This window comes from Etheostoma spectabile, chromosome 16, assembly GCF_008692095.1.
Source record: "Etheostoma spectabile isolate EspeVRDwgs_2016 chromosome 16, UIUC_Espe_1.0, whole genome shotgun sequence".
In the NCBI taxonomy this organism is placed as follows: Eukaryota; Metazoa; Chordata; class Actinopteri; order Perciformes; family Percidae; genus Etheostoma; species Etheostoma spectabile.
In genome coordinates, this window is record NC_045748.1 from 23152513 (window position 1) to 23174981 (window position 22469).

The window sequence follows — 22469 nt, forward strand, 5'->3', positions numbered from 1 at the left end:
ACCTCAGAGAGACTCAACATGTCCCCCTCCCACATCCACATACATTACAAAGGTAGGCGTAATGTTGCCCGATTAAGTTTTTTTTAAATTACTGATGCAAATATGTTAAATAGCTTTTTCTCAATGGTTTACAGGTGGCTGCGTTCGGTGGATGCCAAGCCTGGCCTGAACAAGATGATGCTGGATATGCTGGAGAAAAGATGCCAGGGAGACCAGGCTAAATATGGATGCGTTTCCCTCATGTTGGATGCCATGTCCATCAGAAAACATGTGCAATATAATCCACATACCCAGTCAATGTCTGGTTTTGTAGACATGGGTGATGGAATCAGTGAGACTGATGTTGCTACCGAAGCTCTTGTGTTCATGGTGGTTGGCCTACAAGGACATTGGAAGGCTCCCATTGCTTACTTCCTGACCAAGTCTCTCTCTCCAGAAACACAAAGGGTCCTTCTCAGTCATGCTTTGGAGGAGTTGCATGCACGGGGCATTCGGGTGGTATGTGTAACAATGGATGGGCATGCCTCCAATGTCAGCATGTGTAACCAACTTGGGTGTGAGCTGAAGGGAGACCCACAAGAGCCACTTCAAACCAGTTTCTTGCATCCGGTGACTGGTGAGAAAGTATTTGTGATGATGGATGCTTGTCACATGCTCAAGTTGGCACGTAATATGTTGCGGGTAAATTATGATTGTTGAAGGCCTATTTGTAAAAGTTATGCCTCTGCTGCTAAATGTTATTTCAAAATTATGTTGTCTGTCCATTTGCTGGATGTGATGATTTTGCGTGTTTGTACTTGTTTGAGCAGTGACTGATTCTTAATCTGCAGGCATACAGTCCAATTGCAACGGCCACCGGACAGATCAATTGGAGGTACATCATCATCCATGAGGGCACAAAAAAAGAGGACTGCATGCTGCCAATAAAATTACAGACAACATGTCTACTTTGAGAACCACAAGATGAGGGTGTTCTCTGGCTGCACAGACACTGAGTTCGCTCCGTGTCAGTGGCTCTCCGCAAAGAGGGATCTTGGTACTCTCATTTAAGGACTGTGAGGCAACGGCAGAATTCATTGAGGTAATACAATTAGTGATTATAGAACCAACTACAATGTTTTTTTCAAAATATGATACCTAATAAACCCTATAATGATAGTGATTTTAGATGCCTATTTCTTTATAGATTATTGACAGGCTGTTTGATACAATGAATGGACGCAATCCTCGTGCCAAAGGATTCAAAGCTCCCTGGGTGCTTTGAATTGGATGGAGAGGAAAGCATTTTTGTCAGAGCCAGGGAGTACTTGTTTACTTTGCTGACAAAAGATGGAACTCCCATTTACCAATCTAGAGAGTCTATCAAATAGTGTTTTTTAAGTTCATGACATGAGTTCATAACACTTTGTTCCCCTAATGCATCCGTTCCTAAGATGCTCTGTTGTTCTGTTAGGCATCGCGTTCCTAAGTGCTCTGTGTTCTGTTATGCATCGCGTTCCTAAGAGCTTCTAACTGCTTCAGTCTTGTTTAGTGTGAGTTTGTTTCAGTGTGTTTTTCAGGTCAAAGATGCTAAATGGTATGTATTACACAACATCAACTTTATGCAGGTGTCAGAAAGATGGTATGTATGTTGAATGATATCTTTTTTAAATGTTTGTCAATATGCAGTTTAGCTTCTGTTGGAATTATCATGTATTCAGTGTGTTTCAGGTCCTAGATGTTTCTAAATGGTATGTATTTCAGCATCATGTAGGAGTAAGTACATGTAGGTGTCAAAATGGTAGGTATTGCATGGTGTTCTCAGTTCTGGGTAATGTTTCCTGTAGCACATAGTTCCATTATCTACAAGTATACTGTATAGTTAAACAGAAACTGATCTCATTCCTAAAAACATGGATGCAAACTAATATCTTTCCGCCCTGATAATTGTTTACCGTTTGCTTACACATTACTGATGGATGGATGGAAAATTCACTTTAGTGCTTTTGAATGAAACAAAATCAATTGTGCTTTCTTGGGTGTCTTGTTTTGCCATGATCAGAGTAATACACCTTTTTCTTTTGCAGATACTTGTCAGTCATGGATTTGTCATCATATCGACACGTTGATGCTGATGATTCCTGAACTGCTCAAGTTCAGAGGTAGTGGTCACCTACAGGTTCAGCCAGGATCACTTGGAGCTCCTATTAATTCAATCAGAGCGTCAGGTAGGGTCTGTGTTCTTTTAATTACAATACATTCTGAAAAATACTTAATAAATCTTTATATCTTGTAAGTAAATTATGTATTGTGTGCCTTTTTCCCATACAGGCGGCTGGAATAACAATCCATCAGCACCCGTTCCAGGCTATCTTCCGCCGTCTGATTGTTCGGTGTGGTGTCTACCAGGTGAGACGGGCAATGTGGCAGCCCAGATAACACTGTGTCCCTGTCCGCTGTGGAGATGTCCTCTCCTGAACTGCTGAAGAGCTCCATCTCCATTCGCCAACATTTCGGCACTTGTGTGTGACCACAGTTATCTTCCCACTCGTTTTGGTGGTCTGGTGGAAAATGCTCTGGTCTACATAGCAGGGTTTGTAGTCCGGCAGATTCTACGAAAGCTGTCCTGTGATGTGTGCCGTGCGAGCTTGGTCAGAGATGCTGTACCATCTTCATTTGATAACAGCTACCACCTTCTGACCCTGAAAAACAATGGTGGCCTAGTGATTCCTTCACAAGGCACAGTGAAGGTTTGATTTTCTTCTCTTTTTTTTTTAAGTCTTTGTATATAAGGTTGCTTTATTTTATCTGTTCTAATTGTTTTTGAGCACTGTGTAAAGAGCTATATAAATACAATGTATTTTTATTATTATAATAAGGTGCTGAGAGCTGCAGAGAAGGTGATCCGCCGAGCTTCGACAATGCACACTCCTAAGGTGTCAACAGTCACACACATCGTACGGGAGGAGATTGGAACGGAGGACGTTTTTCTGCTTGAGGAACACATTGAGGAGACACAGTTTGGCATCGACAACCATCATTCTGACTTGTTGTCATTGGTTGTGTCTGTGTTTTTCAAAATAAGGCTGCACCACATTGCAAAACTCACCTCTCTTGAACTGCAGAAAGGGAGCACGAGAAAGAAGCTCTGCAAAACAGTCCTCTTTCAGGGGTTTTAGCGAGCGGTGTACGGTTTACTGTAAATCTGTTTGTTTGTTTGTGTTTTATCAACTCTTTGTGCTTGTGATTGCATTTTATCTCATCGCTTTCACTCTGGGTTCTGTAAAGCATTTTGTATCTGTGTTTTGAAAATTGCTGCATAACTTAAGATTTGTGACTTCTTAAGGGAGATTCAACCAAGTAAATGTGCAGTTTAAATAAAAACTGCCACTTTTCATTTCATCCTGCTACTTTAAACAAGTACTGGTACGCGTGCTTTGTTAGGGGTGCAAGACATATAAACGCAATATCATTATACAGCAGATTGTTACATAAGTGAGTATGACCTATTCTGCGTGTCCAAAAGCAGCACTAATGTATGACTGTCAGTTGAAATAAAGAAAACTTGTTTAATTTTTTATGAATCTATTTTGTAATTTTACATATGTTTAAAAATATCGGAATTCATATTGATATTGCAATATTCACTAACTACCTCTGTCCCTGTTCTGTTTTTAAAGACACATTAGGTTTTTCAATAAGATTGATAGTCAAACTGGAAATGTCACCATTCTTCTCCCTTTCGGTGATTATGTTCCCAGTTTTGATCTCGGACGTCTGGTGACTTTATATCATATCAGAATATTCTATTACTGTTAAGCACATTATGAATATTAAAATACGCCTAACCATGTGTCCTGTTTCATAGCTACATGTATGACCTTTTTAGCAAAAAAAAACATGAAAATCAGTTCGGTATTCAGTGAGATTGATTAATTAAACGCGCTGACAGCTCATTTCAGCTGCCAAACACATTACACTGAGTGGAGCGGGTGACCGGTCCAAGATGGCGGCCCCACGGCTCGTCGGCGCCAATAGGCAGTAGCGGTCGATGCGGCGTCTACTCTTTATAGGTCTATGGATTCATCTTTACACACTGAGCGTCTTTGATGCTACTAACGCTTGTGGAGTTTGTTGCTATGGAACGTTAGAACGTCGACTCTGGTCCAATCCCTGTTGGAGAACGATGTCACCTGCTTTAAATGGACCAACCAGAGGGACGTCAGCGTCACAGCCTGTTGTTGCATCCAAGCCTTAACTCCAACATATTTTTACTCATTTTACCTGCTAGCTAAACATTACCGCTGTACAGCAAATTAAATATATTTTGTCGAAAAGTCTTGACGGATATATTTTGGTTTCTCATATGGTAAGACGAATTTGTCCGTATTAGTTAAGAATTGCACAGACGCTAGAAAGACCCTTGTTGGCTAATAAGTCAAGCTAATGTCAGCTAAAGTAACTAATTTCTTGACAAACTACGTTGCCTTTCGGTTACATATTTAATGACACATCCACCGCAGTTATCTAGCTAGCTAAATGTATTGCCGAATTATTAATGTTACATAGAGTATTGTCAGTGCGTGGGTTTTAGTTAGTAATTCTCAGCTTTGTATAATGTTAGTCCAAAATGTGACAAGTCTACTAGTTTAACTCGTAGCCTACTAACGTCAAGCAGTGTTTTTTTAATCTGGTCCGATGTTGTCTCGCGAGATGTGCAAAAAGCAGTGAAACGTTCACCCTTTTTTTGGCAATTTAACAAACAAAATAAAACTTTTCTGAAACTGTGTTTTCAAGAATATAGCCTCTCTGGGATCATATGTAGTTCAGATTCCACAAGTCAAGGTATATGGCAGTGGTGTTTGATCACTTTTGATTTTCTATCATAATTTGTAGGCAAGGTATAGCACAAATCAGCAAAAAAGACAATTCAAAGTGCTTTTCATAAAACATTAAAGAGCAGTTAAAAAAACAATCCAAAACATTTGTTAACGAAAGTATAAAAACTAAAATAGAATAAGGCAGATATGAAATACAAGAATGGAAGTTAAAGTGCAGTGTAAGATATTGACAAGGACTTTACAAAAAGAAAAGACAGTTTCAGTCTTGATTTAAAACTACTGAAAGTTGCAGCGGATCTGTTTTTGGTTTTTGGGGTGTTTCCTCCAAATATGTGGTGCATAGAAACTGAGCACTGCTTCTCCGTGTTTAGCTCTGACTCTAGGGACAAAGCAGACCTGTCTCAGTCGACCTGAAAGGTCTTGGTGGTTCATAATGTAGCAGCAGATCATGTAATTGTGTATGCAATTACAGTTGAACTCTCCTACCTCCTCAGAACTCATCACTTTAACACTAATTCTTACTGTAAATTCTGATAACAGTTAAATTGGTTGGACATACTAAACACCCTCTTTTTTTTCCATAGAGGAAAGTCATGAGAACTCGGTCAAGTTCACCTCCAATTCATGTGCACGTCAACGACACCACACCAGTCCATGTACACGTGAAGAGTCAGAGGACGAGTCCTGCCAGGACGCCTCAGGTTAGAGATATTATGTTTGGACCGTCTGTCAGAGTGATGTCTTTCATTTTTACTGTTTTCACTTACTCTTTTTGTAAGTATACAGCTGCTAAAGTTGTGTATCTCCTTGATCTTCTTTTTTTTTAAATGTTTTTCTTTCTATATTGAAAGAAATTGTTCCAACCCTTTTTGTATTTTATAGCAAGTATGGCTTCTATTTGTATGCCTCACAGTACACCGTTCAGTACTTAAAAACTACACTTCCCAAGAGGTGGAGCTTCTACCACCAGGGTGTGCACAGGTGTGTTGCATACTGCCAATAATTAGAAAGGGATTGCTAATTTTTACCTCCCTTTTTGTTTCTGAATAGTAATAATTCATACCTAATGGTCTCCTATGGAGAAATTAAAAATGGGTAGCACTTTATAATAACCATCATTAATAGATGGTAATCTTTAGTTGTTGTCATTTAACTGTTTGCTAACTGTAATTTTAATGTTAACAAATTCAATTATAATTAATAAAATATTTGTAGTGCTGTAAATTAACGGTTTATTGTTAATAAACTAATAGCTGTTTTTCATGTCTTCAAGGACAGAGTGCAGTGTAGAAGTCCCTCTTGTGTGCAGTGTGTTTCAAAATAAAATACATTGTGTTCAATGGGTGTTTTTTTTGTTTTTTTACCCAGACATTTCAAAATAATACATTTAAAGCTATAACTGCAATACCGCAATGCTGTGAAACCGTGATATGTTTGCTGAAGGTTATTATACCGTCATAATCCTATGCTGGCCCATGACTACTCTGATGAAGGTCTGTTAGGCCGAGAGCTCAAAATAAACTGTAACACAGCGTAGATCTAAGAGTGTGGATAAATCATCAGCTCTAAACAAACGTTATGACATCTTGTAAAACTCATAACACTCACTCCTGTTCATTGTACACATCTGTTCTCATACAACGTAGTTATCATGCAGCGTAAAGGCCTAACAGATGGCTATGACATGCCGCTGCGCACATTGTTTTAAAGGGGACCACCCATGTCGAAAGAGGAAACCACCGTGCCACAGCCAAGGTCAAAAGTCGATGTCCATGGATACCACCAGGAAAGGTCTCCACACGGGACGCTTCATACAAGTGGGAGGTAACACATCATCATTCACCTATATCGCTTCCTCTGTCAGATTTGTTTTGTGTCAGCGTTGTGAAAGCGCTCATCCAGTTAAAGATATTGTGTTATTAAAAGTGGTATTTGCACCAAGGGGCCAACACACTGCCTTGAAATCACACCACCGCTCCCTGACCCAGAACCTGAACAGTCTGCGTTGCGATTAGCTGACCTCACATCTGAAGAAGAAGAAGGGCTGCATGGACAAATCAGCCAATATGAGCGGAAGATTGACAGCTTACTGACTGAAGTCAGCTCTCTGAAGAATGAGGTCAGTTTCCTCTCTGTTTCTATTTGATCTGAGCAGGTCTGAATCACACAAGTCCATTCCTTATTAAGTCCCTAAAGCAATTTGGCATTATATTGGCCTATATATATATTTTTTTTTTTAGCACTTTTTCGTGCTTAATTGTTTGTTTGTATGTAGCACTCCACTGATTTTTGTCACGTGAAGTAAAACTCAACCTAAGAAAACAGCTGTAAAATGTAATCAATGAAAGTAACCCTGAAGATGTCATCAGCATAACACATTTATAAGAAAAATGTGCATTACAAACTTAGGACATGGAGATTGAAAGACATTTACAAGGCAGAGAGAGTCTAAAGGATATCCAGTTGCTAGATCTAGCTTGACCCTAATTCTACGTCATGGTTTAATCTGCCTCTGCAGCATCAATTCTAAACCTTTCAATGTGTACAAATGAAACAAAAAAAACAACCATGAGCAGTGTGTATTATAACAAACTAAGGAAAGCATTCTGACCACCTTCACGTTTTGCACACTGATATAAATTTAATTTAAGCAGGATTAAAGGTACCTTTTTGGCAATTTATTCTACACACAATACCCCATAATGACAAAGTGAGAGCATGTTTTTTCACATTCTTGTGAGTCGGTTTTTGCAGGGGTTGCACAAGTTAGCCAGAAGGTTGCTCATAATGAAAACGGGGCTGCTGTGGCTTAGTGGTAGAGCGGTCTGCGGCCTGCCAATCAGAAGGTTGGCGGTTTGAACCCTGGCCCTGCAATCCCACTTTGAAAAGTCCTCGGGCAAGACACTGAACCCTGAGTTGCCCTTGATGCTGCGCAATTGGAGTGTAAATGTGTGTGAGTGGTTATCTGATCCGCAGGTGTCACCTTGTACGGCAGCCTCAGCCACAGTGTGAATGGTGCCTGTACTATGTAAAATGTATGTCGTTGAGACTAGAAAAGCAGTCCATTTAAATTGCTCTGCAGTTGCCGCAGCGTGGCCTTTGTTACCCAGAACTTAAGGAGCTCATTTAGGTTGTTATTCAGTTGAATAACAGGGGGACTGAAAGGCAAATTGCGTCTGCCCTAACCAGTTTGTGCATTGGGATGTTATGTGTTACAAATGGCCCCCATTGGACGGACTAAACAGCTGTATGACTACCGACTAATTGACTAATCAGCTGTGTGCTTTGGGGACAGTGTGGCTGTTGAAGCCTTATCCAAGAAACGCCTTGCAGGTTGGCTTCTGCTGGTCTTCCATTTTATCTATCTATGTCAAGAACGTCAGAGATCATCACTGCCTGGTTCCACTTTAAGGAGCCCCGTGAAGAGTGGAAGCATGTGCAGGCAGGTGCAACTCGCAGCTAATCGGTGCTGTTTGTGGCTTTTTGGGTGGTTCCCTATAGACATGGGTCTTGACTGTTGGCCTCCGCCACTCAGTATCTTCTCCAGGATCTTGTCTGGCATTGATGCACAGTGTCAAACAACGTTAGAAAAAGAACCACAGCTCTTAACTGAAATCCTTCAAGGAGTTGCTTGTCATTTGCACAGTTGTATACCTTAAGTTTAAATTTGGATTATAGCCCATATGAGAGACATAGTGAAAGGGAGTGTTGCATATCGTATTCTAGCATTGTGGATTAGTTGTTGTAATTTATCTTCATGTTAAATTTCCTGAGTAACATTATCTTCTGCTCACTTTTGAGGCACAACAATACAACTGTTAATTTGTGCAAATGTGGTCCGTATTTTCAGGCTACTTACAAATTAATTTGGTCTGTAATTTTCTTATCTTCCCACGCTTTCTCTCGCTTTCTTTATTACAGAGGCTGTTTCTTTTTATTTTTTATTTATCTTTTTTATAAAATTATGTTTTCACTTCATCATACTTCCATTTCAGCTACAGACCTCACATTCTGCTAAAGAAAGTTGTAAACGTGCATCCATCCAAATTACTTAAACCTGGCTTGACCTAGTTGCACCTCCTCTTTTTTTATTTTTTTATTATCATCTTTAAATTTTACAAACATGTTGAACATTTAATGAACAGTTTGGCATCAGAAAAAAAAAAAAAAAAAAAAAAAAAAAGATTACAAAATAAATAAATCCTTTCTATCCAGTGAATATAGAGTAGCTTGAGAAAAAAAGACATGTAAATATATATATATATATATATATATATATATATATACTGTATATATATATATATATATATACACATATACACAAATGAATCAAAATTAGAGGAGTGGATTAACAGATAAACATAAAATACAATACAAAGATAAGATGAGATGTGCTAAGGCTATATAATTATAATTCCTTAAAATCTTGCAGTAGATCAGCTATATAGATAGTTTCCTCACTATTAATGATTTGGATAGACTCACAAAAGTTTCAGTAGTTGCACCTCCTCAGCCTGGCTTGGTTGTTGTTAAACGCACAAAGCCTGGATGGATGCTTCATCAGTTATCCTGGATTTATAAATGACTGCTTTTGTCAAATAGTCCCCTGGTAGCGCATCTGGTTGACTGTGTGCCCCATATACTATAGCTTTGTTTATACGTCCGCAAGACACTGTGCAGATGACTGCAAATTACAAGAATGCATGTGCATGGTATGCACAGACATTTCCGCAATGCATTGTTTATTGCAGTATTTTCCAAAAGGCCAGGGTTATACAAACCGTAAGCTGTTAATAAGCAAGAGGTACTAGAGAAAAAAAGTAAAGGAAAGTAACATTGGTTGCCTGACAGCAGTAGTAAACACATCAATAGTAAACACTGACACACTGCCAAACATCGCATTAATTATTAACCCTCCTAATCCCAAAAGCCGTCGGTGTGTTTGAAAAAGCATTTTTGTTTAAAAGATCACCAAAGAAAAATCACTTACCCTAGAAAGATGCTGGAAAAAACGAATTGTTCATCAGATTTTCAAACTTCCAACCGTCCCTGAATGCGTCTCTGTAAAACCCGACAAGAATATGTAAAAAGCTCCAAGTTAAACCAAAAATACACAAAGTGGATAAAAAAAAAAAAACTTGAACATGCCCTTGTTCAAGAATTTGCAAAAAATCAATCATTGACATGATCAAAAAGCTGTAATAAATCTGTTTAAGTGTGATGCATAGCCATGAGATAAAAATTAATCCAATCCATGGCTGAGACTGCAAGCCTCGGCACCAAAACACAGCAAAGCCTAGTGGTAAACGGTGGTGGAAGAAGTATTCAGATGATTTACTGCAGTAAAAGTACTAATACCACATTGTAATAATACTCTGTTACAGTTCTGCAGTGAAAATGTTACTTAAAGTAAGTAAAAGTATGTAAGTATCATCAGGAAAATGTATTAAAAGTAAAAGTACCAAATGCAAAACTAGTAACTAAAGCTATCAGATTAATGTAGTGGAGTAAAAAGTACAATATTTCTCTCTGAAATGTAGTGGAGTAGAAGTACCTCAATATTTGGACTTAAGTACAGCAGTGGAGTAAATGTACTTAGTTACATTCTACCACTGGTTTTAATTTGTAATGTAAATAATTCTTTGTGTTAGTTATGTACAGCGAAAAAAAATGTTTTTTCCTGTATTGTAAATATACATGTGTACCCTCAGGAAATTATCTGTTTCAACTTATGTTTTTAATTGTTTTTATGTTTTATGGCATTAATAATAATAATGTTTACTTTATTAGTCCTGCAAGGGGAAATTACAATTTACACTCTGTTGTTATTACACACATTACACACAGGCCTGAATTACTCACACATGCTCATTACCTTTACATGCACTAATGGAGAGATGTCAGAGTGGGGAGGGCTGCCCACGGAAAAGGCGCCCCAAGCAGTTGGGGGTTTGGTTCCTTGCTCAAGAGCACCGTGGCAGTGCCCAGGAGGTAAGCTGGCTTCTCTCCAGCTACTAGTCCACCACCATACTTTGGTCTGTACGAGGATTGAACCAGCGACCCTCCAACCCAACTCCCTACTGACTGAAAAATGACACAGAGTTGTTTTTCATTATTTAGATTGAGTTTAATAATTATAAACTTATTATTACCACACCATGATGTCATTTGATGGAGTCGTGGTACAGAAAGAGCAACAGTGAGCTAATGGGTCCACAAAGATCCCAGTAACATATTGTTTGTGCAAGTCGGTCTACATGTATGTTGACACATCTGTATGTGTGCAGGTGAAACTGCGGAAGAAGGAGCAGCTGCTAGAGCGTCAATCCGAGCAGCTGAGCGTCTCCCACCGAGTGATCGTGGAGCAGGAGGAGGAGCTGGCGGAGATGACTAAGGAGCTGAAAGAGACTGAGCGGGAGAACACAAGATTACGCCAATCCATGGAGAAGATGCTAGAGGAGACCGACTACAACAGGCAAATATTATACTAAGCACTTTTACTTATCAGGCGTCTCAGCATCACTCAGAAAAGCCATATTGAAAGCCAAACTAAAACCAGTCTTACCTCATAGTAGGACTGAGAGTTACTGATGACGCTTGCTGCACTGACATTTAGCCAGAGACGTACAGAAGGACTCCTGGGAGAGAGTTGGACATCCCTGTTTTACAACTTTCTTACCCACAAAGGTAGAAATGATGATGAAGTTTTGACGTTTTCTGAAAGGGACTTCAAGTATTACACAAGGGTAAAATAAAAAATGCAGGCTTTATGTGTATAGGCAACGAGCCATTTGCATGGTATGCTGAAAGTAAACATTGGCTAGCCACTCACGCCCCCAAGCACACAAGTAAAGAATCGTCTATGCAAATTAAAATGGGAGACATTTGACTCGGCTTGTGAAATGATCCAAGTCAGCCCTTTCTGTCACATTGTTTTAAAATGCCTGAAATAGTGTAGTATCTTGCATATATTGCACATGTAGCGATTCTGTCTGTCTGTCAGTCAGTCAGTCAGTCAGTCAGTCAGTCAGTCAGTCAGTCAGTTGCTGTGTCATGTTTATGTGTTTGTTCTCATGTTGGTCACTGGTTTTGCCCTATAAACAAAACCAAACGTGTGTTTTTAATAAGCACGTAATTCATCATTTTTGTAACATGGATTTTTCACATGGGTTTTTTACTGCTTGACTTCCATTTCCATGTAACTCTGACACATCCGGGGCTCTCCTAAATATTCTAAACATGAGTTCAGAATTTTGGGCCACTTGGGACTGATTTCCTACTCTGAGATTCTTGATGAATATAGTACTGATCTTTAAGATTGTCAAAGGTCTGATTTTCAGTCCTGGCCCATGTGATTTAGAGCTATGCTATCTTAATTTAGCCACGTTTATGGAAATATTTTACAGCTAGGATGCATATTGGAACAACTGTAAATCCAGGGTCATAATATTCAGGATAAAGAACAGTTGCTGAATCGGATACCGCTCAAGTGGACAAAATTAGATTTGTTAGTTCGAATTTTTTAGCTCTAATTTGACATTTTATTCTTTATAATCTCAAAACAACACAGCCAAACGGTTATCTAAATAGCCTCTCAATATAATTACATTTTATTTATAGGATAAAATCATAACAGGATTTTTCTCAAGACACTTTACAGGGTCTAGACCACATTCTGTAACTTACATAGACCAGTAATTCCCCCAAGAGCAAGCATTTAGTGCAACAATAGGAAGTAACTAGCTACTATGCAGAAACCTTGAGTGGTGATGAAAACTTCTTTCATAAACTACATGTTGTCTATGTATTCGCGTATATATTCCTGTGTACATAGTAAGACAACAGTTGTTAATATGGACTCTTGTTTCTGTCTTGTCTTGCAGACAAGACACAGACAGTACACAAGACACAGATGCTCTGCACAGGAAACTGACGGAGGCTGAGGTGGATGGGACAGCAGTTGCCAAGCAAGTCTCAGACCTGCGAGAATCTGTTTCCAAATTGTGCGGTGCTATTGGCAGTGTGAGTATTAACTCAATATTTGGCACTGATATTATGTCCTATCCAGTAAAAACGTTTTCAGTCCTAATGACTTTCTATGGAGCAAAGAACAGGACCTTTGATTTGTTAGAAATAATATGATATTATATGATGCAATTCAATGATTTGTCAGAATTAGTTCCCACACCCTTCTTTGCTTAACCTTTGTTCCTCTCCGTCTTTTTGCTTGCTGGTGAAGAGGCTGTCTGGCTCTGAGTCTTCAGTCTTGGCTCGTCAGCAGGAGCTCTTGCTACAGAAGCTGGAGGCATTTGAGGCCACAAACCGAAGTCTGCGGCAGCTTCTCAGAGAACAGCGTGGGTCCCAGGTGTGTAATGCATCTTCAAAACACTGTCCATATCCTCTAATACACCAGAGAGTCAGATGTACAACTGGATACATAGGGTCATTTGGATGTGCAATGCACATCCAAATACATTTCTTTCCGATATTTGATTGCCTCTAGAAGAACAGCCTGAGGGGACTGTGCGTTTTTGGCTTACTCAGTGAATTAAGTACCTGACAAATTGAGACACTTTTTTAGACTACAAAAAGCAAAGTGGGATTTCATCAATAAATATTTCCATAAAGCTTAAAATACATTGCCTGTAACCCCTAGATTCCACCAGGGACGTCCTCGCGGTGTTCCAAGAGCGCTGCAGCCGTCGCTAGCAAACGCAGCCACTAAAGGCAATGCTTGTGATTCCACCAGCCACAATGCAGCGCGTCGTAAAACTCTGCAAAAATACACTCCAGGTCTATTTTTGACGGAACCGCAGGGCATTCAACAGGTCAGGCAGGGAGTGGAAGGGTGAGAGTGTCCATTTTCAAAATTAAAACCCTGTACAGACTCCCTATCTTATACGCCGGCCCCTCCGATGGACGACGGCACAGAACACACCAAACAGACTTGAGTCAACAACCTCGCCAGACTGTCCGACGGCCGATTATTAGGTTGTTGTGTCAGGGACTTAAAACATAGTCACAAAATCTTTTATTCATGTCATTTATAACTGGACTAAAAGGAAGAAACCACTAAACTATGTAGACTTGTAACTTTATGGTACAAGCACAAATATCCAGGAAAAATTACAAAAGATCAAAATCTGCAAGTTGGGCAGGCAAAAAAAGCTTGTGAGACGCTCCTGGTTTAGTATGACACATGTTCAACATTGCAACACAACCATGGCACAGCTGGAATGCGGCGCTTCCGCGCCTGGTAGAGTTCAGGGTCATACAACCAGAGATGTTAAGGAGTACAGTTACTATTTTATAAATGTTTCTGACAGTTGACAAATTTTTATATATATATATATATATATATATATATATATATACACATCTCATGGTAATATTGTCATAATGCCAACTCCTGGAGCTTATAACAATGTCTTTTGTGATTTTCAGCAGCAATATACAGCCAATGTTTTTTAAGCAGAATGACTAACCTTCATGCCTCTTGGTGTTCTGAGCAGATGGAGTCAATCCAAACATCAGAGCAGAAAGACGCATTACTCAAGAGACTGGTCGACATAGAGGCAGAAAATGCTGTGAGTGTGATAGAAGGCTACCAATTCTACTTTACTTAATTTTAAATAGCCAAAATCTTTTGTCTGTTTTCAATTTTTTTCCTTCATTAGACAAGCTGATAGCTAGCTATCACATATTTTTCCCATGTATTTTTATTTTTGAGTAAAACACATGTGTATGAACTTTGCTCTTTACATAAAGCTGGCCTCATTTTTCCTTTTACAGCATCTTGTGGTGAAACTTCAAGACAAGGAAAGAGAGATTAATCAACTCTCCAAAGTTATAGATTCTGAAAAGGTACTGTGAGCACGGCTGTCAGTACTTGGATGCTTTTTACTGTAAGCACGGCTTTGTTAAACTGTAAAGCTGTCTGAAAAAGGTTTCCAAACTAAGCTATATGTTACTGGGGCATTTAATCCCTTAGTTACAGTATGTAGGTCAAAGCAGAATATGTGTTTGAATATGTGTTTGTCCATAATGTAATGTCTGCTGTATTTTGGTAATGCAGGACAATGCCAAGAGCACAGCTGATTTGTCCAAGAGTCTGGAGTCAACAAGAGCTCATTTACAAAGACAGCTTCGGATCAAAGAAGCTGAGAACAACCGGCTTACTGTGCAGATAAAGGTTTGTCATAGGACCTGTCTGTGATAGCACGTGCCATCATGTATGATTATCTATTGTTGTTGGTGTGTATTATAATTATGTAGATGGTAAAAGTTTGAGTCATTTGATCATCAAGGACACTGAAGGCCATTGTTTCAATATGTCTGAACTGTTGTATGATAATCCGCTGCACTAATAGAAAGCACAAACAGTGAACCGAGCTGTAATGGTTTTGTCCTTTTCACTGGTTCAGAACCTGGAGCGAGCAGCCAACCAGCAGAAGGCAGAGATGCAGCATCTGACGGCGCAGCTGGTGAGGCTGAGGCAGCAGGCCAGTGCAGGCCGAGAGGCTATGAAACGAGCCACACGAGCCCAGAAACAGCGAGCTGAGCGCAGCGAGGACACTGCAGGCCAGTTGAGCGTCCAGCTACTGGATATGGTAGGGACTTGTCAGAGCAGGCAGGCTGTTAAAGGGAAGCTTAATATTGACACTCAATAAACAGGCAAGTTAGTAAAATTACTAACTGTAACTTATATTGTCCTCACTAAGTGCTTTTGTCAATTATTAAATGACCATACATTAAACAAACACTTACTTAGTTGTTCCTCTTTAAAGAGATCTTAAAGCCTTGTCACACACCCCCACTCATCTTTAGCACTAGTTTCTGTAACAGCATCAAGTAAAAACATTTAACTTTTTTAACAGGAGAAGCAGGTTGTCGATGCTCTGTCGGCAGCTGAGACCTGGCAAAGTCGCCATGCCCAAGAAGCGAAAGACAAGAGTAAACTGGAGATTGAACTTTCACTGTTGAACAGGTAACTACAGCTCCAGCTGCAGACAAGTATAAATAAATAAATAAACTATGAAAGTAGAGACTTTGAAGGAGCTATTTACAGCTGAAAGACGGCTAAGTAATGGCATGCAGGAAAGCTGTGTTGACCGTTTTCCGTTATATCTATAATGTTATAAAGTTTGATTTTTATGTTAAACAAAACCAGAGCTTTAAATAATGAGGTAAATGTATTTCAGAGGAACACCGTGAGCTAAAATGTTCAGATTTCCCATTGTTTTGAACTCTTGGTTTTTCCTACTCTCGGCTCAGCCTTCTATGATTCATGTGCTCTGTCTGTCAATTTTGTTTAGGAAGGTTCCCAACATAGTAAAATGACCCGGAAGTAGATAGGTGACTGCCATGATAAGAGCCGTTCAAATTATCTTAGTAATAAGGAAAAGTGCTTCCATTGTTATCTCCTGGGCCATCCTTTAAGAAAGGAAATGAGATAATCGCCCTCCCACAAGTCCTTGCGGCAGTATAATTTAATAAAACGCATCACCATTTTGCCGTTCATATTCAGAATATTTAGCTGTGCAGTGGCCATGGCAGTCGTTATCCTGTGTGTACATTTTATTTTCCATGATACATTGTAAAAAATCTAATAATAATGATAATGTACTTTATGCAGGCACAGGCTTGCGTAGGCTGCAGTCCAGGGGCCCCACGTGTGCAGTGGCCCCCGAATTGGCCACACAATTTATTTAAATTTACTTCAGCACGAACAAAAAAAAGACCCTAATTGGCCCATAAGAAACAAACAAGCAGGTGATTGAATCTAGATGGGACTTGGGTCACATCTATCCAATCATAGGAGGAAGTCTGACAGAGGGGCCGGGGTCAGAGACTCCAGTGTTATTATTATTATTATTATTATTATTATTTTCTTCAAGTGACTGGAAAAATGCAGCTGTACGCCTAGCTGAACGTGAGGGATTTGAGTGCCACAGAAAGGCAATGCTCGCGTATGTTCCGCGCTCTGCTGATAGATTTAGATCTAAAAAAACAAGTGAATGCAAATTAAATGCAAATATTGGACCAAGGTTTAAAATAGGGTGGTTATGGTGGTGAAAATCAAGAAAGACATTTTTTTTAAAGGTACGGTGATTATGCAACAATATGTAGCCTACAAATGCATAATTGTGCAGCTGTTTCATTATTGCTGCTAATAACAGTGTTGGTATGTACTCTGTGTAGGCTAGTGCTTTTTAAATAGTGTATTGTAGTAATGGATGAGTGTTTTCTTTAAAGATTTACTTTTAATGGTTAGCGAAGCTACTTTCAGTAGCTGTAAATGTCATGTGCGCAGTAATGCCGCTGCATTTACCTAAAGCATGTAAACATGTTCTAGTACAAAACAAAAGGTTGAACCTGAAAATGCAATAAAATAGATCACCTTTTAAACATCGTATAAATCTTTATAAATTTCATATATATTTTTCGTTCGCTTTTTTAAGGTTTTCAAATATGAACTTGGCCGTGGTGCTCCAAAATCACAGTTGGACTCAGTTTAAATGTACTGTCAACATTATACTTATTAGTATTTCAGTCAAGAGATACTTGATTGAAAATATGCTTAAAGAAATTTAATTAATGTATTTGACACCACAGAATAGTTGAAGAAATTTTAGTCTTTGGCTAGTGATGCCATGACCTGTACAGGAATATCACCCGATGGAGTCTAGACAGTGGGGGTGGTGATGGTGATGGAGAGTAAAGACCAATGCTGAAGATCTGGATATATGTGATGTGGAGTAGAACTTCTGATGAGCTCAGTGGAAGGACCCATTGATGCTGTTTGTAGAAGAGTGGTGGAGGAGGTTGCATCAAACTGACACTGAAATGAAAGCTGAGAGCAGCAGAGGGAACAGTACTTAAATTTGACAGCAACAAGATGATTGGCTAACTCCCTCAGTCAGCTGATTCAGTAGGAGACAGAGAGAGAAAATAGATAATAGAGAAGGCATGAAGACAGTCTTCCTGATTTGAGTACTTTGCCAGGTGTTTATAGTTTTGGCTGTCTCTGGATAGTGTCACAACTGTGCAAGATGCAGTCGAGAAACTTTACAAGTGTGTGGTTAAGATCAAGATGAAGATGTTTGTGGTCCAAGCAAAGGCAACAGAAGTACGGGGGTAGGAAGTAGGGAAGGGGCCGTTGACCTTTTTAGATATAATGAGCCCCTACTGCTGGTTCACAACTCCGCTAATTTTATTAAATAGATGAAAATATGACAGCTTTTGGGTTATGTGACGCAGCCGGATAGCAGAGCTGACGGAGCAGCTGCAGAGTTCAGGGAATAAAGGCCAAGCGGAGAGAGAAGCCCTGCTGGATCACCTACATAGACTGACCACAGAGAGCACTGCTGTCAAGCTAGAGAACCAGTCTCTCAAGGTAACACCCAACAGTCCACAGAAAGCAGTATTTTACTTTAAAGTGGGAACACATTTTTTAACCTGACCATACCCTGATCAAAATTTCTACATATCTGTTGTGCTTCTGACTCTTGGATAATATCCTTCCAATTCCCATCCAATTCTGACTTGCATTGACTTATATTACATTAGGCTGGATGGACTGTCCTGTTAATTTGACAACTGATGACATATCACGTGTTCCTGCCAGGCTACAGCTTCTGCAGTGGAAGAGAAGCTGGCCTTGTCTCAGTCAGAGCTCCATCAGGTCAAAGCTTCAATCCAGCAATATGAAAGCCTGCTGGACAGCTACAAGATCCAGGTATCTGAAGCATTCTGTACTCCTATGAATGTATGCAGCAGTCTGAGATAGCACAGCAAATTACCGTCCCATAGTCAATGTTCATGAAAAGTCTGAAGCCAGTTTTTCCTTTCTGTTAACCAACGCTGCACAGGTTGGAAAAACTCGGGCCGAAGCAGATGAGTACCATGCTCAGCTGGCTCAGGCGGAGCGGGAGGCCCAGGCATTGCGCGGGGAGCTGGAGCGGGAAGTAGAGGAGGTGCGCAGGGAGCTGCTTGGGCGGCTGGCGGAGCTGGAGTCTCTTCCCGAAGCCTTGCGACGCTCCAAACTCCAGCTCCAGGAAGCTCAGGACAGGGAGCGCAGCCAGGATAGACGCAGCATGGAGCTTAGCACAACCCTGACTGATCTCCGCATGAAGGTCACAACAATCCTTTGCATGCAAGCTCAAGGTTGCATCACAAAATAACAATGTGAATTCCAAGTTAAAGAACTAATTTGAAAATGAATCACATATTACAACAGTGGTCCCCATACGGGGGGGCCAGCGTTATAACGGGGGGCGCAGCGACACTAAATAAAAAATATATATGCTTATATATATGACTAATGCTTGGTTCTGCGTGTGAAGCAGACATTCACATTGCCATAGCAAGTGTAAAAACAAAACAAAAATAAATAAGAAGTGTAAACAGAGCTGTGTAACATGATAATCAAATATATAAATAGGTCAATGAAGCCAATATATACACACAGTATTACAACATTGATTTTGAGAAGACGGTATGCCAAATTCAAACGCTGGCTTTCATACAACATTTTTCATTTTAATGTGTAATAGCAAATCAGATTTGGAAATTTTGCTGAATGCTTATGGTACAAAAGAAAATTGTTTTATTGAACTAAATAGGAAGTAAGCGCTATGCTTTTAGCAAAAGCAGTGCATATGCAATTGGCAAAAAACAAACCCCAGGGTCATAGCACTTATGGAAAACATGGTTTGAATTTTCATATTTCCACTTTCAGTTTCCAGTAGCAGTAAAATCTATTTGTATGTGATAGAGGCTACTACATATTTACAACAAATGTATAGTTAAAGTTAACTTTTGCCAATAAATTTATTTCAGCTGGCATTAAAAAAATGTTGGCATTAAAAAAAATTGTTGAAGTACAACATCCATCTTGCTAGAACCTTTAGTAAGACTACACCCGTGCAATTAGTTTTAGTAACAGCTCTAAGTAGGAAATGAAATACTTGGATATGCAGTCCAAGTCATCTGATAAAGGACTTGTTTATTGTTGTGCTTAGGTGGAGACCCAGGGCAGCCAAGTAGAGCTTCTAAGACAGAACAACAAGGTGCTGCTTGAGGAGAAAAGACAGCTTCAGCAGCGAGTGGAGAGTTTGGAAAGGTCAGTTACCATTTCTGCTTTTCTCCACTGGCTTTGGCGCTTTGTGTTAAGATAAGAAGATAAGATAAGAAAACCTTTATTTGTCCCACAGTGGGGAAATTGCGGTGTTAGACAATGACTTCAGTTGAGTGCACCTACGCTCGTTATCGTATGTGCAATAAAAGGTTAAGGCCAATATAGTACTTCATCAAATCGCAAGTGAATGCGTGTCCCAAGCCAGCCATTAACTTTTTAGAAAGTGAACATCAACCAGACACTGACAGATACTGTATGTTCAAATTTGATTCATTCAATAGTAAATTATTATTTTGTGTTTAAAATCCACCAGCCATTTTCATATTATACCAGCATATGCAGCATCATGTGCCATTTTGGTAAGGTCACTAGGAACACTTAGCCCAAAGCTTGTGTTTTTTGCTTTGGGCAGAAAACACAAGTTTTCTTAATTTTTTAAAGAATTATACAAAAACAAATTGCATCTATTTTTGCAATTTTCACTCTCCCGCAATTTCGTTGCAACAACAATACAGAAGACATTGCAACTTTTAATGCAATTCTTTTTTTTCTGCGAAATCAGGCATTAATGGGTCCATTTCAGACAAATTTCAAAGACGATTTGATGACTATTTTTTACCCTGAAAAAAACTACGAGCAAAATCTGTGTTGAAAGTACTCACCCGGGATATCCCAACCTGTTGGGGGCTCTGTGACTTGGCCTTTCGGACAAAGGCCCACAGTTTGTTGTCAACATAATCAAAGATCGGAATCAAAACAGTCACAAAATTATGGAGCTAGAACCGTGACAGTAACCTGTGGGATTGAAAATAAAATTTGGCATTGAAACAACAAATATCGGCATTGAAAACTGTTGAACTGAAGTATAAAACACAAACATCAAAAAGAATAATCTCATAATCTAGGATTTATTCACTTTGACATTTGTTTGCATCATGATAGGTTTTTCAATGTCAATGTAAATTTTTTCTTTATGTCCGTGCTTTTCAGTGAAGTTTTTTTTTTTTACGCTGTCAAGATTTTTACAATGTCACTGTTTTCAGTTTCAACTTCTGTCACTGTTTTGCGGTAGGAGGAGGGGCTGAGGGAGGGATAAAGGGGGGTGGCTACAGGTAACTTACAGAGGCTATGGCGAGAGACCGCACCTCCATAGGGATCCTGCCATTTTTTCACACGAAGCAGGCTGGTTTAGTGTTAACTTTTAATGTAGTTTGTCAGTGATGAATGCGTCCAGCCTTTTAGTGAGTGTGGGATTTGCCTAGAAACCTATTATGTAAAAAAATGACCGATATGAACAGAATACTTGAGATTTGGAGGTTCCAGGTGAACGTGTGGAAGACATTGCAGATATGCGGTTTTAACAACTCTGGGAGGATTCGTCTGGAGGTGTGGTCTCTCGGCAGTAGCTGTGTAATTAACCATAAGCACGCCCCCTTGTCCTCCCTCAGGCCCCTCCTCCTACGCCAAAACAGTGACAGAAAGTTGAAACTGAAAAAAAGTGACATTGTAAAAATCTTGACAGCATAAAAAAAAAAAAAACTGTCACTGAAAAAGACACGGACATCAAGAAAAAATGTACATTGACATTGAAAACCTATCATGATGCAAACAAATGTCAAAATGAAATAATATCATAGGATTATGAGATTATTACTTTTTAATGTTTGTGTTTTATACTTCAGTTCAACAGTTTTCAATGCCAATATTTGTTGTTTCAATGCCAAATTTTATTTTCAATACCACAGGTTACTGTCACTGTTCTAGCTCCATACAAAATGACCACAACCTATCATCCACAAACAATGCAATGGCATAAACACTTACTTAAATTCCGGTTTGCCATCAATTCTGCCATCCAGTCGAATGCCACCCCAGCCATGGACCTTTAGAAGCTTTGTCCCTGCCAAGACCAGGCCCACCAGACTCACTGCCATACCCAAAATTGCTCAGCAATTGCTCGTGCAAGAAATTGTGGGGAAAGAAACTTACACAAAGCACAGTTGGAGTTGGAAGAAAAGAGTGTGGCTGTATGCTCACCCCTCTCTCAAAAGCCGAAAAGCTCTCCTTCACAAGGCCTCCCCCATGCCCCGTCAAAATACAGCAACAGATTTTCTGGCAGTTTGTTTGCAAAGATATGAGGCCCATTAACGTGATATAAGAACAGTGGATAAAACTTGTTAAAAGCATACTGTTGTGTTTTTCTTCTGAAAACATCATTGCCTGCCTATTGACCTTGACTGATACACTGCCCTCTGGTGGACATAACACATACCGCTTAAGTTTGATAGCAATACAGATCTTACTGTAGGCATTTAATGGTCAAAATCTTATTAACAAATATTCAAATATATATTTAAATATTAATAAACAAACAAACTTTGAATATGATTGTAGGAGTACACCAGTGAGTCCAGCTTCATGCCGACCACGGAGCCGGCCCGCCTCATCAGTTTATCCAGCCTGTGGGTGTCCTTATTGTGGCCAAAGGCACACCTGTGCAATAATTATGC

General features: G+C 39.6%; 2 protein-coding genes and 1 long non-coding RNA gene across 4 annotated transcripts in view; all 3 read left to right on the forward strand.

Moving 5' to 3' along the window:
• LOC116704175 (uncharacterized) lies at nucleotides 1-207 on the forward strand. The gene is made up of 2 exons (XR_004335604.1): nucleotides 1-52; nucleotides 135-207. It is a non-coding gene; the product is annotated as an uncharacterized LOC116704175 (long non-coding RNA).
• Nucleotides 208-315: 108 nt separating this feature from the next.
• LOC116704741 (uncharacterized) lies at nucleotides 316-3469 on the forward strand. Its single transcript, XM_032540346.1, has 5 exons — nucleotides 316-616; nucleotides 2067-2207; nucleotides 2311-2388; nucleotides 2470-2729; nucleotides 2859-3469. Exons 1-5 carry the CDS (start codon nucleotides 316-318, stop codon nucleotides 3156-3158), a joined length of 1080 nt encoding a protein of 359 aa, XP_032396237.1. The 3' UTR covers nucleotides 3159-3469.
• Nucleotides 3470-4199: 730 nt separating this feature from the next.
• The window catches only part of odf2a (outer dense fiber of sperm tails 2a), a 20419-nt gene continuing 2149 nt past the window's right edge, over nucleotides 4200-22469 (forward strand). Inside the window, exons 1-16 of one of the 2 annotated variants that reach the window (XM_032539398.1) lie at nucleotides 4200-4348; nucleotides 5405-5521; nucleotides 6531-6644; nucleotides 6763-6939; nucleotides 11108-11295; nucleotides 12704-12842; nucleotides 13060-13185; nucleotides 14333-14407; nucleotides 14613-14684; nucleotides 14896-15012; nucleotides 15245-15430; nucleotides 15698-15807; nucleotides 18081-18216; nucleotides 18448-18558; nucleotides 18692-18955; nucleotides 19844-19944. In XM_032539398.1, the coding sequence (XP_032395289.1) occupies nucleotides 4346-4348; nucleotides 5405-5521; nucleotides 6531-6644; nucleotides 6763-6939; nucleotides 11108-11295; nucleotides 12704-12842; nucleotides 13060-13185; nucleotides 14333-14407; nucleotides 14613-14684; nucleotides 14896-15012; nucleotides 15245-15430; nucleotides 15698-15807; nucleotides 18081-18216; nucleotides 18448-18558; nucleotides 18692-18955; nucleotides 19844-19944 (2036 nt within the window). In that variant the 5' untranslated portion in view covers nucleotides 4200-4345. Of the gene's footprint in view, nucleotides 4349-5404; nucleotides 5522-6530; nucleotides 6645-6762; nucleotides 6940-11107; nucleotides 11296-12703; nucleotides 12843-13059; nucleotides 13186-14329; nucleotides 14408-14612; nucleotides 14685-14895; nucleotides 15013-15244; nucleotides 15431-15697; nucleotides 15808-18080; nucleotides 18217-18447; nucleotides 18559-18691; nucleotides 18956-19843; nucleotides 19945-22469 lie in introns of both variants that reach the window. The other variant, XM_032539399.1, reaches the window with a different exon arrangement.